The sequence below is a fragment of the Penicillium longicatenatum genome, assembly GCF_028827895.1.
Source record: "Penicillium longicatenatum strain IBT 33135 chromosome Unknown contig_4_segment0_segment0, whole genome shotgun sequence".
Taxonomy (NCBI): Eukaryota; Fungi; Ascomycota; class Eurotiomycetes; order Eurotiales; family Aspergillaceae; genus Penicillium; species Penicillium longicatenatum.
The window spans coordinates 2233788-2250977 of NW_026643122.1; the positions used below are offsets into that span (position 1 = coordinate 2233788).

The 17190-nt window shown below is 52.1% G+C and overlaps 5 protein-coding genes across 5 annotated transcripts; 3 read left to right on the forward strand and 2 right to left on the reverse strand.

Moving 5' to 3' along the window:
- Positions 1-683: 683 nt before the first annotated feature.
- Positions 684-2108, reverse strand: N7484_007665 (RPAP1 family protein; the record flags this gene model as incomplete). The annotated part of the gene is made up of 1 exon (XM_057118052.1): positions 684-2108. One exon carries the CDS (start codon positions 2106-2108, stop codon positions 684-686), a length of 1425 nt encoding a protein of 474 aa, XP_056971087.1.
- A 1070-nt stretch (positions 2109-3178) lies between these two features.
- N7484_007666 (uncharacterized protein) lies at positions 3179-5436 on the forward strand (the record flags this gene model as incomplete). Its single annotated transcript, XM_057118053.1, has 2 exons — positions 3179-4935; positions 4995-5436. The coding sequence occupies 2 exons, from the start codon at positions 3179-3181 to the stop codon at positions 5434-5436; spliced, it is 2199 nt and encodes a 732-aa protein (XP_056971088.1).
- A 953-nt stretch (positions 5437-6389) lies between these two features.
- On the reverse strand, positions 6390-8227 carry ste7 (MAP kinase kinase Ste7; the record flags this gene model as incomplete). The annotated part of the gene is made up of 4 exons (XM_057118054.1): positions 6390-7061; positions 7123-7660; positions 7717-7874; positions 7940-8227. 4 exons carry the CDS (start codon positions 8225-8227, stop codon positions 6390-6392), a joined length of 1656 nt encoding a protein of 551 aa, XP_056971089.1.
- An 898-nt stretch (positions 8228-9125) lies between these two features.
- On the forward strand, positions 9126-13579 carry spt6 (chromatin-remodeling histone chaperone SPT6; the record flags this gene model as incomplete). Its single annotated transcript, XM_057118055.1, has 4 exons — positions 9126-9299; positions 9358-9522; positions 9626-13274; positions 13332-13579. 4 exons carry the CDS (start codon positions 9126-9128, stop codon positions 13577-13579), a joined length of 4236 nt encoding a protein of 1411 aa, XP_056971090.1.
- Positions 13580-14227: 648 nt separating this feature from the next.
- On the forward strand, positions 14228-17137 carry N7484_007669 (oxysterol-binding protein related protein OSH3; the record flags this gene model as incomplete). Its single annotated transcript, XM_057118056.1, has 2 exons — positions 14228-14263; positions 14333-17137. 2 exons carry the CDS (start codon positions 14228-14230, stop codon positions 17135-17137), a joined length of 2841 nt encoding a protein of 946 aa, XP_056971091.1.
- Positions 17138-17190: the final 53 nt, after the last annotated feature.

Consider the following 17190-nt stretch of genomic DNA (forward strand, 5'->3'; position numbering starts at 1 on the left):
AAGGGCTAACTGAAGCCCACCAGGGAGAAGGTGTTTTGGCCGCGTTGATTCTCAACGCTGCATATGGTTTACTGCACTATTAAGTTGGAGGCTGCTTCATTGATACATCACATATACCGGTAAAAGATGCCTTTATGCTAGAGTATATTTGTTTATCCTTATGTTCCCTTAGGTTCTACGACCCTTGTTCTGCTACTGTCGAACTTGGATGAAGTTCATGGAGGGTTCGTGGGGAGCTGGTAATTTTGCGGTGAGTCTTCCTGATTAATATTTAGCCCTGACAAGTTTATTTAGTGATTGGTGCGCATGGATCACGGCAGCCCACTGCTTTAGAGTTGAAAATTGTCGAACGCCAGGGCAATGAGGATTGGACGACAGTTTCAAATGTTAATTTCCAAGGTGATGCTGTTCCCCTATCTAAGGGTTGCCTACTGCGAATTTGGGGCTTGTAGCTCATCTGAGCGATGGAGGAGGTTCAATGATGGTTAAATCTTCCTAGTTGACTGTATATCTAGGTGATCGTGTTCCAAAAGGTTGGTTTTAATTGCTTTGCTGGTCAACGGATAATCTTTGGATGGTATAGTCAAGGCATATGCATCGTACATAATATATATACGGATGTCAGAAGTCGGAAATATAAATAGCAGTGGAAACTCAACGAGGCCTACTACCTAAGCAATTGATTACTGAGATCGGATCTGGCCCTCCTTCAGCAATCCACGGTCACCACCACCGCCCTTCTGCCACAACCATACACCTTCAACGGCCCACGCGGCAGCGCTGGCATGGCGGCCAATCCCCGATGCAAGCGGCATAGTTGCCTCGCCCTGATCATTTTTCTTATCCTGCCCATCCTGGCTGGTCCGGGAATTCATGCCTGGGAACTGGCCAGATGCACCCTCCGCTTCAGCTAACATGCCTGCCACAACACCTTCCTTCTCAATCACATGCCACAGTCCCTCTGATAGCTGTCCACCACGATCTCCGAACTCTGAACGACCAAGACGGAAAAGAATCCGGCCTATAACCTGCCATGCAACACACCGTTGAGCAGGGAACGTTGAGCGCGATAAGATCGCCAGTTCCGGGATGGTATACCCCGCTGCGTGCGGATCCTCGCCGTGATGATGGAGGCCAAGGGTAGTCGGGAGAGAGAGAGAGGTATTAGGTGCGATTAAGGTTCCACGCAATGAGAATCGAATGCCAGAGGGAGCGATAGACGCGGCGTTGCTGGCAGGGTGATAGGGAGATGTAGAGTCTGGATCCTCTTCGTCGGCAGAAGGCGGTTTGAGCCACGAGAGTCCAGAGGGGTCGTGAGCCATTTCGGGAAAGTAGTGAGATTGCATGTCTGCGAGAAAGTTTGGGTCGTTGGGGTCGAGTGTCGGCATCGGTTGCTTTGGCTGGGGGAAATGGAAGGTTTCAATCATAGCCGGGTCTAGGGATGGGCGTTCAGAGGCCGGGCGAAGATCTTCTGGGATTTTAGAGGGAGGAAGATCATCGTTGGTTGGGGGCTTCGGAGGAGCCATCTGCAGTTTTGGGGTAGGTTCTGGCCTCATATTGGGCGTTGGCTCCACGGCAGGAGCCGGGATATCGAAGGAAACGACTTTCTTCGATTTTGATGGTGCCGATTGATTTGTTGGCTCTGCCGCTGGCTCCTGTGAACCCTGACTGAACTGATCATCTTCGTCTATTTTTGCCCGCCGTAGAAAGCGTTCTAATAGACCGGGGTCTATTGAGGCCATCAGCTCTTCCCGCTCGCGCTGAATCTGCGCTTCCGACATGGATGCCAGGTGCCTGCTGTTCTCCGCCGCGATCGAGGACTTTTCATCTGGGGCGGTTGGCGTTGGAGCGTCATTTAGCTGAGCCGGCTCAGCTGCCTGAGCTGCCTGCTCTGCTCGTCGTTGCTTGAAGGAGGAAGGCTTGTTGCGTCGTCGGTGGGCGGGGAAACCAGTGGAAGAAGCGGTGGGCGTAGGGGCTGGCGGTGCAGCTGGGGCCGGGTCTCGCTCCTGAATCTCTCCAATGAGAGAGAAAGGAGAAGGGACTGGGTTCTCTGGAGGATTGACCTCGTCCTCCAGGTCTAGGACAAAACGCTCACCTCGGAAAGACATGGCGGATGGAAAGGAAGTTATGTCAGCGCGGGGCCTGCGGCTCAAAAAAGCTAAAATGTGGATGCATCACACTAACCACATCTGGCTAGCGTGCGATGTGTCTGTACTAGTCCCAAAGAGGCAATCCTGCGCAACCAAATTCGGAAGCTTTGATCCAAGCTAGTCAACTTCTGTTTTGCACACCTCTCGTTGGGCAGCATTGCATCTCTGGAATCAGGTTGATTCCCAGATACCTGACTCCAGTCTATCGAGTCCTCTTCGGCCCTGATGTGCTCATATAGGCAGAAGCCGGAAGTGGTGGCATGTCGGCTCGGCTTGCTGGAACTGATCTCCGGTAGGGCAAGTCAAGCATATAAAATCAATTCACTGCATCTATGAACATTTCCATAATCTTCTTCCTCGACCAAGCCAATGTTTTCCCGACAGATTATCATATCCCAAGGCGAAGTCGCTCGGATATACGTATAGAGGGGAAATAGGGTCTGTGTGCTCATGTATACTTAGACGCCCCACTGACGCTAGATCCGCGCGCATGGCTTCAGGATGATCATTCCATGATTTCTAGAGCTTCAGGTTTTCAATTATAAACTCCTGTATCTATATTCCAGATTTGGTCACAATCAAGCTCTGAATGATTGTCTTCCCTTGTGATTGGTTGATCTATGAATGTATTCGATTTCTGATTTCCATACATATCAAACCGGGAAAACTCCCAATTAATGAATCGACCACATCAAAACTCCTTGATCGCTATTTTCCCCTTTCTTGCCCTTTTTCTTTTCTTTTCTCTTCCTTCCTTTCCCTTTTCCTTTCCCTCTCTCTTCAACTCATTTTCTTCTTGATCTGCACCATCCCCCACTGTTTCATGTTCAAGTTCATGTTCATGTTCTCGGTGTTTGAGCTATAACACATTTGTCTTATCTGTGATTCCCTCCCCCCCCCATTCTCTCTCTCCATTCCCCGTTTTCCTTTTTCCTTCCCTTCCCTTTGGTGATAATCGACTCCCGACCGTTGAATATCTCCACCATCGGTCTCCATCAAATTAATTATAATTTTCCATTTTTTTGATCATGTCCACCGATTCTCCTATGGAGGTGACTAAGGACGATAAACCAGTCATCGAAGAGAAACCTGACAAGCGACGTGTCTCTGGCCCGGCCAGACGGTCGCGTCGGAAGAAGGACGACGACACCAACACCCCCGATACTCCTTCAAAAGATACTCCTTCAAAATCCAAAGCCGAGCCAAAAGAAAAGCCAACTCGAGCACCTCGCCGCCCGAGAGAAAAGTCAAACGCTACTGCCGCCTCTCGCAAGAAACCCAAGCTGGAGCAACCAGAAGAAGCCACACCCGCGGCGCCAGCACCTGCGACGGCAAACCCTCGGAGTCCTCCCCAATCACAACCAACACAGCAATCGCAACCCCAACCTCCACCCCAACCTCAATCTCAATCTCAACCCGTCCTGACACCTCCGCAACCTGCTCCTGTTGCTCCGGCGCCATCTTATACAAGCCCTCATCCTGCACCAGCCTCGGCGCCGAACTACGCCTTGTCACAGCCATATCCACAACCATCGCAGCCTCCACCCCAGGCCACTCAACCTGCCCCGCATCGCACCAGTGGTCAAAACTTCGACCCAATTCGATCGGCCTTTGATAACCCATCTCCAGCTCCAGCCTATAGTCCGACCCCTGCCAAGTCGCCACAGCCTAATTATCGTGCCAGCGCGTCACCCGCGATCTCCAGCATTATTGACCCACCGACCCAAAATGCCCGCATATACACTCCACTGCCGCGCTCATCTTCGGCCCATGTTTCTGCGGTGTCCTCTCCAGTACCAACGCCGACATACCCATCATTAGGACCGTCGGCGCTACCCGCGTCATCACCGTCGCATGGAACGGTCCATGTACCACCGGCCCTGCAATCTTCGAGCCACTATAGCACTCCGTATCCGCCATCAGATCAACGCCCTTACCATTCACAGCCGCCTGCGTTAGAGTTGTCACCACCGGTTTTGCCGCAACAGCAGCAGAAACCACCAATGCAACCCCAGGTCCAGGCCCAACCACAGACCCAGCCTCGGCAACCGCAAACCCCAGCGCAAAAGTCTACGCCGCAACGGCCCACTCAACAAAATGACGCAATGGAGATCGACTCCAAGCCGCCAAAAGAGCAGCCAGTGTCAAGTGCAAAGAAAGAAAAGGGTGCTGCGACGGCCCCCTCATCGAAGGCGCCATCCCCCAAGCCGGCGCGCGCAGCCAAGGAAACTCCACAGCTCCCTCAAGGCTCAGGCTTAATTACCAATGCGCTGTTTGGCATGGGAGGCGACGATTCCTCCAAATCACCCGATTCGCGTTCGACGCCCAACATAGTGGTGCACATCCCGCTGTCAAAAGGCAACCAGATCATAAATTTCGCGCAGCTGGCAGAGGAACAGTACGGCTTTGCGGCCTTGCATCCTCGCTTAGCGGCTCACAAAGATCGCCTCGCCCGTGTAGCTGCCGCTGGCGCTGCATTGGAGCGAAATGAAAAGGGACTGACTGAAAGTGCGGATGAGGATCTCAGCCTTGAAGCAGACCGCGACAGCGATGTGGATGGAGATGTCACCATGAGTGGTGCGGGAACTGGCACTAATGGTGTGACTTCGGACGCTGGGGACGGAAAGAAGAAAAGACGCAAGAAGGTTGAGGAGTACGATCGGGATGATCCATTTGTCGACGACACGGAGATGGCATGGCAGGAACAAGCTGCGGCCAGTAAAGATGGATTCTTTGTGTATAGTGGCCCGCTGGTGCCGGAGGGGGAGAAGGTCCAGGTGGAACGGTTAGTCTCTTTCTTGTCCAAGAAACAGAAGGCGAGTACCTTGCTAATAAATCTCACAGTGCGGATGGAACCATTAAGCGTGGTCGAGGTCGTGGCCGCGGGGCGGGTCGTGGTAGAGCATTGGCCTCTCACCCTCACGTCGCTATTGCTGCCGCTGTGCCTATTTCCCAGGATACCGGTCTGCCTCTTCGTGGACCCGGTTCGAGAGGAGGAACCTCTCGCAGGCCACGAGGGGCCAAGAAGGCCGAGCAGGGCGATAAAGGCACTCCTGATCGCAATGGCATTACTGCGTCTGCGGCTCACGAAGGTCGCGGTGGCCGTGCAGGAGGTGTTGCGGGATCCGGCCGTGGAGGAAGTTCTGCCAGCACTCGTGGTGGTAAATCCAGCTCGATGATGAGCATGGTGGATATGGCATCCTCGCCTTTGTCCAATTCCACTCCCAATATCACTCCTGTCCAGGGCCCGAGTCCTTTGGCTGGGCCGGAGTTGGTTATGAAATAGAGATGATGTTTGAGTTGCGTGTGTTTCTCTACTTGCAATTTTCGGGTGTTCATGGACACGGTTCTACTGGTCTGGTGTCTGAAGGTTCTGGCGTCCGTGATGTGAAGTATCATGTTTATTATATTCCTTTTGGGGTGCTATGCATTAGCATCTAGTTATCTGCTCGGTATTTTCGTCGAGCCTTTGCTCTGTATCTATATTTGGTTATGTTGTCATACATCCTGCAGCTCGGTCAGACTTTTGAGTTTCTCAAGCCAGCTTTTATAGCTATAAATCAACGTCTTTGCATTTTTGCTCAAATGGTGTCAATGATGATGATTCATACTAATCTAAACCCACGATACTTATGGTGAATCATTGAGATCTATATATTACGTTGAAGCAGAAGTGTTGATTGGAAATATAATTTGTAGCATCATCAAGAACTTGCACTCATGTACGCCGTATCATGCAGGAGCATATCTGAGCAGGAAAAGTCAGAAAGAGATAAAGAAATATGAATAAGCCAAGGTCGTCGTTGTCGTTGTCGTGGTTGGCAAGAATCAAGTCATTGACAGAAGATAAGACAAGAAAAGGAAAATGATGGAAGTGTCCACAGGTCACTGCAAGAAGACAAAGAGAAAGGACCCCATAGATGACAGTAGGGAGGGAAAGAGGAGGGTGGATGAAGCGGAATTCGGGGGAGGAGGTATCTGTACTCAACCCTGGTCATTCTTTTTTTCTTGTCCATACACGCCAGGGAAGGAAACGGGCAGATCGTCAAGTCGGACAAGAGCCACACGAAAATAGCAACGGAGATCTTATAATGAAACGTTAAAGAAGCAGATTCGAAGATATAATCTGAGAAAGCTCCGATGAACGAGCTCAAAGGCGCAACTATCATGTGCGTATGCAGACACTTTGAGGGGAACCATAATTACTCCGAGGTTAGATCAACATCCATATCGTGCGATTCAAGCATTGGCTCCCGGAATATGACCGGAATAACCACGCCAGTTCCCACTAGATGCGGGGGCAGGTGGAGGGGGCCCGGTTGGGGGAGCAGGACGCAATGGCAATGTCCCGGGTATCAGGCTGGCTTGGGGCTTATTGTTGTTTGTGCTCATAGAGCGTGGGCTCATGAAGGGCCGAGAAGGGGCATCAACAGCAGACACCGGGTCGCCGATATGACGGGTCGGGCGCCGGCTGGAGCGATCGTCGTCCATTCTGGTTTCCAGGGACAGGTGTTCCAGAGATGGGGGCGGTGGAGAACGCGTAGAGCGCGAAGAAGAATAATGGTTGTTCTGCTGGCTGCCACCATAATAACGATTGGCAGATGCATCACTGGCGATGTTGAGGGGGATGTCACCCGACGTGGGTGTCTGGTGGTAGGGAGACTGTTGAGGTTGAGGTGGACGAGCTGATTTGCTTATGGGGGCGGGCTTGGGGGGAGTTGGCAGAGCAGACGTAGGTGCCGGCACTGCAGCAGGTGGGGTGCTTGTTGTGGATGGAGTGCCCTCTTTGAGTGACTTGGGCGCTGGTGGTGCCAGATACGATTTACGATTGTGTCTTTCCATCATGCTGATAGCCCACTCTTGCAGATCAACAGGTGTGCGCTTAGCCGCTTGTAAGAAAGCGTCCTTGTCCTATACGCAGTGTTAGTCATTCACGATAAGCAAACAAAGGCGCTAGGTAGATAGCACGCACGTAGAGCTCTCGGGGAGTTGGCCGTTCCTCGGATTTCTTCATCAAACACTTCCCGACAAAGTCGTGCAGAATGGGTGGGAAGGCATCACTCTTGGGCAATTTGGGAGCGGATTCATGAACAATCTGCTGAAGCAGGTCGAGAATACCCATCGGCCCTGTACTGGCGCGATTTCCTGCGGCCGGGTCGGAGTGATCGAATGGGAACTTTCCTACAGCCAACTCCATGACCGTCAGACCCACACTCCACACATCGGACCGAACGGTGTAAGCGCCTCCCTGAATTCGTTCCGGAGCCATGTACGTTGACGTTCCGACGAAAGTATCGGCAATCGAATTAACTGTCTCGGTGGCGACACCAAAGTCACAAAGCTTAATGTTTCCGCGGGAGTTGACCAGGACGTTGGATGGTTTGATGTCTCGGTGCATGATGCGGTGCACCTCGTACAGGTAGACAAGACCAGCCAGCACAGACTCAGTGATCTTACCCAGCACATCTACTCGAACGGGACCAAAGTCTTTTGACACACGATCGAGGGACCTAATATCCATTATCAGCCAGTTGCCCCTCATTCGCTTCGATTTCGGCAACTTTACCCGCAATCCATGTATTCCATGCACAGGACAATATCTCTTGCCTCGTTCTGGAACGCGCCATAAAAGGTCACAATATTGGGGCAGTTGCAGTCATGTCCGACTCGGAGTTCTCGTAGAATCTGCTTCCGCACATTTTCTTTGGCCTCAACTCGGATAATCTGGTGGGATGACAGTCAGCCTCAAGAGCCTACGCTGGAACACGTCAAATCTCCCTTTGCCTTACCTTTCGAGCCATCACAACCTTGGTCGATGCATGCATCACTTTTGAGACCGTGCCTCCATTTCCAGCGCCCAGCTCTTTCAAAGTCACCAGGTCCTCGCTGCGGAGATCTAGTCGGAACTCCAGTCCGATTTCTAGAGTATCTGTGCGGTTGCTTTCGCTATTTCCAATCGCTCCAGGAACCTGGGCATCCCCGTCAGAGGCGTTCGCGGCGGGTTTCGGGGCTGCATTGAGCGCAAGACCTTTGACATTCTTGCGTTTCATCGTCCGGGGTTTGAACTGGTCCGCCATGGCGCCGGTGGGGAGAGAGAAGATCTCTACACAGCGTCGGAGGTCCGGAAGGAAAGAATCAAGAGACGCAAAGAAGGACGTAAAAACAGACGAAAAAAAAGTGATCGGGGAACGATAGCGCTAGGCCAACGACCACTGTAGTGGGAGGGAGGTTAGGTTTGGAGTCGCGAGCTAGCGGCGGGGAACCCGATATCACTGATGGTCTTGGCAGCGCTGATTGGGCCTCGCGGGCGCATCGATTGGACCAACAATACTGGTAGGATGATCAGTCGGCGCCAAACGGGGGTTTGAAGCAGTGATGCTATTCAGGGGAAATTCTGAACAACGTAGGTCAATGGGTTCAGGCGTTCTACTTTCGCTGAAACACATGTTCCTGGTTGCTCCACCCTCCCTTACCCCATAGGATCAGGCTTTTAGGGGGAAAATCTCTCTAGGAGATCCATGAATGCCCAAGTACGGAGTAATTCTAATAGACATATGGGGCAAATTGCATGGGGTCTGAAAATATACTTGTACAGCAGTGGTAGATGACATTACTGAATTTGGCATAATCTCGGTACTAATCATTTATACAGAAATCCAAATTCAAAATATTGATTCCATTCAATGGTCATGCCTCACGTGATCAAACTCACCAGCCACACGAGTCCCCCTTTGGGTGCACAAGCCACACGCACTCCTTCCAACCAATCACCGCCACACTCCGTCCTCTCCCTCGTAGTCTTCCTTTCTCTCCAGCTCTAGCTTTTGTCTTTTCCAATTTCTCTCACCCACAACTCTCCTTCTCTATCATCTTCGCGAGTCGGGTGCTGGAGCTAACTATTCCGAGTCGCAATCTTCATCTTTTCCAGCTCTCTTTCAATTCCGCAGTGAAGAGACATCTCTTCGAACAGCCACCATGAGTCTGCGGGACCTGGTTGAAGGCGAGGCTCTGGATGATGATGAGAACGACGGGGACGTGGCCGAGAACTCTGATGGAGAAATTCAGGAGCGAACAGGTCGCGCGAATCATTACGACGACTCGAGTGAAGAGGACGAAGACGAAGATGACGATGAGGATGCCGCTCGCGCCGTGAGTGTGAATTTGAATGCCAAAGAGACTTGCGCGCTGACATGCAATTCCAATATAGGTCCGCGAGGGGTTTATCGATGATGAGGATGAAGAGATCGAGGAGCGCGCCAAACGCCGCCGCGAGAAAAAACGATCTCGTCCTCGTGAAGAGCACCTCGACGAAGAGGATTTAGAGTTGATCGGTGAACATGTCCCTGGACTCAGTCGTGGATCTGCGTCAGAGGTATGTGATCTCCCATAATGACTGTGATGAAGCACGAACTTGGGCGACAATAATCAGATGGCGGGGAGTTTTTGCTAACACCGTGACCTTTCTCTAAATACAGTCCAAATTCAAGCGTCTGAAGCGAGGCAAGGATCGCGACTCCCGACAACAGGCCCAAGGCATCGATGATATTTTCAACTCAGACGAAGATGAAGAGGCTGCTCAATACACTCGCACCGGCCACCGCGGCGGCCAGGATGAATTCGACGACTTCATCGAAGAAGACACCTTTTCCGACGAAGAGGGACAACGGGAGCGGGATGATCTCGAGGTTGCACCCCCAATCCGGGCTTCTATGCCTGGTCTTGGGGCCACCGAAGCGGCGGGTCTGGATGAAAATGCCCTCGAAGATATGCGCGCAGCGTTCGGTGATGGTACCGAATATAGGTTTGCCCTGGATATTGAAGAACAGGAAGATGAAGAGAAGGAGGTCGAAGAAAGACACTTGGATCTCAAGGATGTCTTCGAGCCCTCGGAGCTCGCGGAGCGTATGTTAACGGAGGATGACAACGAAATTCGTCTGCTCGATGAGCCTGAGCGCCACCAGGTCGCTCGGAAGCCATACAAACACGTCGTCTTGACGGAGGATCAGTTCCGAGAGGAGGCGGTCTGGATTTCGAATCTCATGCTGCTCAAGAAACGCATCGAACCGGAGCTGCGTGAGCCATTCCAGCGCTCTGTAGCCAAGATGCTCGAATTCCTGATTACAGATGACTGGGAGGTTCCTTTCATCTTCCAACATCGAAAGGATTACATGATTCACGCCGTCAAAGAACCAATCAATGGCACCGACTCTGCCGATGATTCTGCACAGTATAGCATTCGTGCCGAGAAACTCCTAAATATGACGGATCTCTGGGATATCTTCGATTACGACCTCAAATTTCGTGCCCTGGTCGACAAGCGCAATACTATTCAGAAAGCTTATGACGGCATTCAAAGTCTGTTCAATATCGAAGATGCCAATGTGGAAGATCTTTTGGCTGCTGCCGCGACCATGGAGGAGCTTCAAGATGTGCAGGACTATATTCATTTCCAATATGCTTCTCAGCTACGTGATACGGCTGCAGTGAACGGCGAAGTCAACGGTGAGACACAACGGCGCAAGGCGACCAACAAATCTTTCTTTGAGCGGGTGCGAAACGGAAAGGCCTACAACCTGGTACGAGCATTTGGTATCACCGCCGATGCTTTTGCACAAAACGCCTCGAAAGAAGGTCGTCGGCAGTACACGGAGGACCCTGGCGAGCTTCCAGAAGAATTGGCAGATCAATTTGTTGACTCCGACTTTTCCAACTCATCACAGGTTCTCAAAGCTGCGAAGTCCATGTTCACTGAAGAGCTTGTGCTAAGTCCTAAGATGCGCAAGGTCATTCGTCAAGCATACTACATGAATGGAGTTGTCGATTGTTTCCGAACTGAGAAGGGTTTGCGCCGAATCGACGAACAGCACCCATACTACGAATTCAAGTATCTCCGGAACCAGCAGCTTAGTGACATTGCTCGTCGCCCGGAGATGTTCTTACGCATGCTGAAAGCCGAGGAGGAAGGGCTGGTTGACGTTCGGGTACGCTTCGAGAACTTTGATCAGTTCCGTTCACGTCTCTACGCCGATATTGAATCTGACAATTACTCCGAAATCGCCGATGCATGGAATCGTCTTCGTCGTGAAGTTCTAGATATGGCACTTGGTAAGCTGGAGCGTGTCATCAACCGCAGCGTGAAAGAGAACATTCGACAGGAATGCGAGAATCATGTGGCCAAGGAGTGCCGTGAAATGTTTTCGCAGCGACTGGACCAGGCGCCTTGCAAACCCAAGGGGATGATTCTGGGCACAGTGCCCCGGGTCATTGCTCTGTCTACTGGAACTGGTGTTGTGGGCCGAGATCCCATTCACTGGGCCTATATTGAAGAAGATGGTCGTGTGCTAGAAAACGGAAAATTCCAGGACCTGTCATGCGGAGATTCATCCCGAGGTTTTGAAGACGGTGCCCACGTTGCTGCTTTCATGAATTTGATCAAGCGACGCAAACCAGATGTCCTCGGAGTCTCCGGTATGACGCCAGAGTCTCGTCGTCTCTACAAACTTCTGAACGAACTCATCGAAGAAAAAGACATCCGCACACAAACCTACACCGATGATCATGACGAGGAGATCACTGACCGTCTTGAGGTTGTCATTGTCAATGATGAGGTTGCCCGACTCTACCACAACTCTCCTCGCGCCCGTCAAGACAATCCAGGCTTCGGACCACTTACTCACTATTGTGTGGCTTTGGGTCGATACTTGCAAAGTCCACTGAAAGAATACGCTTCTTTGGGTCGGGATATTGTTTCAATCCAGTTCAAGCCCGGCCAGCAATTGGTGTCACAGGAGCTGTTGCTTAAGCAACTCGAGACCGCCCTCGTCGACATGGTCAATCTTGTGGGTGTGGATCTGAACGAGGCTGTCCACGACTCACTGACGGCGAACCTTCTCCCGTATGTTTGTGGACTTGGTCCTCGCAAGGCAGCCCACCTGCTCAAGATTGTCAATTTGAACGGTGGAAATGTGGATAATCGTGTGGAGCTGCTGGGTGTCAACGCCCAGTACCCAGCTATGGGTGTTAAAGTGTGGAACAACTGCGCCAGTTTCGTTTACATTGACTACGAGAACGCAGATGCAGATGCAGATCCACTAGATAACACCCGAGTGCACCCTGAAGATTACGATATTGCCCGCAAGATGGCTGCTGATGCATTGGAGTTGGATGAAGAAGACATCAAGGCGGAGACCGATGAGAATGGCTCTGGGGCAATTGTTCGCAAGCTTTTCCGGGACGAGCAGCAGGATCGTGTCAACGACCTGATTCTTGAGGAGTATGCTGAGCAGCTGGAGAAGAACCTCAACCAACGCAAGCGTGCCACTTTGGAAACCATTCGTGCAGAGTTACAGCAACCCTATGAGGAACTGCGCAAGCACTTCGTCTTCCTGAGCACCGAGGACATTTTCACTATGTTCACGGGTGAGACGCCCGAATCTTTGAAGGTCGGCATGGTGGTACCTATTGCCATCAAGCGGGTGTTTGAGGATCATATTGATGCCCGGTTGGACTGTGGGGTCGATGCGCTGGTCGCAGAGACCGAATTGGGGGTGCCCTACGATCTGTCTGTGCGCAATGTCTACCAACAACACCAGACCGTGCCTGCCAAGATTCTGTACCTAAACAAGAAGGGCTTTACCTGCAATGTGTCTCTGCGGGAGGATCAGGTCAGTCACCCAATCCGCCGAAACCCAGACCTTGGCTTCGGCGACTGGGATGAGGTGCAAGAACAGAAGGATCGAGAGTCCCAGCAGGAGAGTACACAGAGTAGCGGACAGGCCATGCGTGTCATCAAACACCCGCTCTTCCGACCATTCAACTCTACACAGGCTGAGGAATACCTGGGCTCCCGGAGTCGTGGTGAAGTGGTCATTCGCCCCTCATCCCGAGGACCCGATCACCTGGCAGTCACCTGGAAGGTGGCGCAGGGCGTCTATCAACATATCGATGTCCTTGAGCTGGACAAAGAGAACGAGTTTTCTGTTGGTCGCGTTCTCAAGGTTGGGGGCAAGTACACCTACAGCGATCTGGATGATTTGATTGTCAACCACGTCAAGGCGATGGCCAAGAAGGTCGAGGAGATGATTGGTAATGAGAAGCACCAGGATGGTAGCAAGACTGAAACCGGTATGTTTACGCTTGATAGTTCTATGTTATATGGATTTTTGCTAACCCCCTTGACAGACCAATGGCTTGAGACCTATACCAAGGCCAACCCTCGTCGCTCGGCCTATGCATTCTGCATCAACCCCAAACACCCCGGTTACTTCTACCTTTGTTTCAAGGCTGGCGAGCACTCTCGATTGCAGAACTGGCCAGTGAAGGTGATTCCCCAAGGGTTTGAGTTGCAAAAGAACCCCTACCCGGATATGCAGGCCCTGTGCAATGGTTTCAAGTTGATGTTTACCAACATGAAAGCCAGTCGTCGGTAAAGGGACCATCTGTATAGTGTACTATTTTCTTTTTCTTCTTTTATTCTATCATCGCGAAGGTTCTGTTGCTGCAGGAAAAGCAGACTGAAAACAAAAACGATGGGCATATGCATTCAATCTTCTTAGCCCCCTGGTTTGAATCTCTTTCCGATTTCTGTTTTGTCTTAATTTGATACATTGATACACCTGTTCTGGTGTTTTAGGGGGGATCCTGTAAACACTACACAATGAACAAGCCACATTGGGCACCTTTTTCTTCTGAGCACAGGTCGTGTAGAATTAAACTTAAACTGCCACAAGGCTTGTACTAGTACCTACCTAGGCATGTATGAAATCCATTGAATCATATACCGAGAATTGTACATGTGAAGTGTGTCCTCAGCCTCGGACCATTTAAAGCGTTGGCGGTTCCGCTTTCCCCCGCCACCAGATCGCCCTATTATTGAGTCTATAGGTAGTAGCTTAGAAAGAGAGAAAGAGAAAGATCTCCTCTTCCTTCTTCAGCTCGTTATTGTTGAGAAAGGTGTTATTTATAACTTGTTTCGCCTTGTTCCTTGTTTTCGCCCCTTCAGCCGCAACTCCCGGTCCGCAACAGCTTGTACACTTCGCGGATCTTCTCCCCCTCCAAACTCCCAACATTGCGCAATCATGGCAGCCATGGAGGAGCTGCAAATCCATAGCAAGGTGAGTCCGGTGATACTCAGGAACTATTGGTACTCAATTCAACTAATATATTTCTTTATTCATGAATAGTCCTACTTCGTACGCTGGATCAATGTCAGCGCTGGCCACACCATCTCATGGAGCATCCAACCGCACAAGAAATCTGTGAACTTTGGAATCTTCAAGCATCCTGGCCAGTCATCACTGGCGTCCCATCTGCCCGCCTCCGATTCCCAAAGCACCGATTCCAACGAGAACCTCCCCGCTACCGCCGCTAACCCCGGCTCCCGCAATCAGCAGACCACCGTCATCGAGAAGCTGACGGCCATTGGCCTCAAGTCGATCAAATGGATTGGGAAATGCGAAGCGGATAGGATCTCTAAGGGCACATACGACGTGTCGGCGAGCGAGTCGGGAAATTACGCGCTTGTATTCGACAACACCTTTTCCAAACAGGTCTCCAAAACAGTCACCCTTGTCCTGCTTACATATCCAACCGGCCTGCAACCCCATGCTTCAGTGGCATCCATAGCGCAGTCTCAACAAACAGGCTCTACGGAGTCGCTGCCACAGACGACCGGTCGTCGACGGGGCAATAGCCGGGCTACCCTGCAGGCGCAACGGTCTGACTTATCGGCTCCACCGAACATACAAAGCGGAATTTTGCAGAAACGGCGGAGAAAGCGTCACCAGGGCTGGGCACGTCGGTACTTTTCCCTGGACTTCATCTCGTCGACTCTTTCTTACTACCATGACCCTAACTCGTCCGCCTTGCGCGGTGCGATTCCACTCTCATTGGCGGCCGTGGCAACCAACGAGAAGTCTCGCGAGATTTCCATTGATTCGGGCGCCGAGATCTGGCATCTCCGTGCCAGCAATGACCATGAGTTTGCGACATGGAAGCAGGCCTTGGAGAGGGCTTCTTTAAAGGGTACATCGCAGGACAACGGCTCGCTTACTATTGGTCCCCCGGAACTGCGGTTGACTATGCCGCCGTCCGCTTCTGCGGAGGAAGAACGCGAATGGACTCGAGTCGAGGGCCTGGTGGGCAAGGTATCTGGCACCCGCGATGCGGTGCGTCGGCTTGCCAAGGACACTGATCCCAAATATCTCGCGACCTCGCCGCTGCCATCGCCCAGAGAGCCTCGCAGCCGAGGTCGCTCTCCGAGCCCTCATCCTCCTGGGACTGACCCCCAGGGAGATGCAAGACGCCCCTTCTGGAAACGCAAGGCGAGTGGAAACTCCACTTCCAGTGGAAAGCAATCTGGCCCTAACGCCTCCCAGCTGGCAGTGCCAGCAGGCTCTGGTAAGCCTGCTAGCATCGCCAGCCATGCGGATGGCATGGATGATATGCATGATAATTTGATGGCTGTTTTGCGCGATCTTGACAATGTGGTGTCGGAGTTCTCAACCCTCATTTCGGAGAGTAAACAACGACGAAATCCGCCCCGGTTCTCCATGGTGCCTAGGCGCAGTATGGAGTCAGATATCTCGCAGGAATTCTTTGATGCTACCGATGGCGGCGCCCCATCCCCACTTCTGACCATTCAAGATAGTGATGATGAAGACCCTGCGAAGGATCGGCCTGCCCCGGCTGCTGAGGATGTGGAGGACGATGCACCCTCAGACAGTGAGGATGAACCGGAATCTGCTCCCCACGATGGCACCGGTACCTCGTCACTCTTCCCATCTCGCGCAAAGTCTCTAGCTCCGTTGCCTCTAGATGCTGTACCTCGACGTCAAAACATAACTGCCCCCACCGTCATGCCTCCGAGCTTGATCGGATTCCTGCGCAAGAACGTTGGCAAGGACCTGTCCCAAATATCGATGCCTGTATCCGCCAATGAACCGATGTCCCTGCTGCAACGTGCGGCAGAGATCCTGGAGTACTCTTCGCTATTGGACAAAGCTTCTCAATTATCAGATGCTGTTGAGCGACTGATGTATGTTACCGCGTTTGCCATCTCCTCAATTTCCAGCAACCGAGTGCGGGAACGCTCTATCCGCAAACCCTTCAACCCCATGCTTGGCGAAACATATGAACTTGTTCGTGAAGATAAAGGGTTCCGTTTCATTGCTGAGAAAGTGTCCCATCGGCCTGTGCAGCTAGCCTACCAGGCTGACAGCCGCGAATGGAGTCTTGCCCAATCCCCGATGCCTAGTCAGAAATTCTGGGGCAAGTCTGCTGAAATCACCACCGAAGGCCGCGTACGCATCACCTTGCATGCTACGGGCGAGCACTTCAGCTGGGTCCCCTCTACCTCTTTCCTACGCAATATCATTGCTGGTGAGAAGTACGTGGAGCCCGTTGGTGAAATGACCGTCTCCAACGAGTCCACAGGGCACCGCTCCATCTCGACTTTCAAGGCCGGTGGCATGTTTTCCGGTCGCAGCGAGGAAGTCTCCACCCGCGCCGTTGACTCTCATAACAAACCGGTGTCACTTGGTCTAGTAGGCACCTGGCCTTCGTCTGTGACATTAACCCGCGACGGCTCCCCATCCGGCAATCCAATCTGGACCGCCGGCCCGCTCGTCCCAAATGCCCCCAAGCACTATGGACTAACCTCCTTTGCCGCTACTCTCAACGAAATTACCCCCATTGAAGACTCGCATCTTCCACCTACTGACTCCCGTCTCCGCCCTGATCAGCGTGCCCTGGAAGAAGGTGACCTGGACCGCGCCGAAGAAGTGAAGGTCCAGCTGGAGGAGGGTCAGCGTGCCCGTAGGCGAGAAATGGAAGCTGCCGGCGAGAGCTGGACTCCGCGCTGGTTTACGCCTGCCACCAAAGACACCGACGGAGAGGTTATTTGGCGTCTTAAGGGCGGCAAGGATGGATACTGGGATGAACGTGCCCGAGGCAATTGGACCAATGTTATCCCGGTGTTTGAATCCTAAGTATAGCTTTTGATGTGGTTTGGATAAATTGATGCTTGGAAAGTATTCATCTT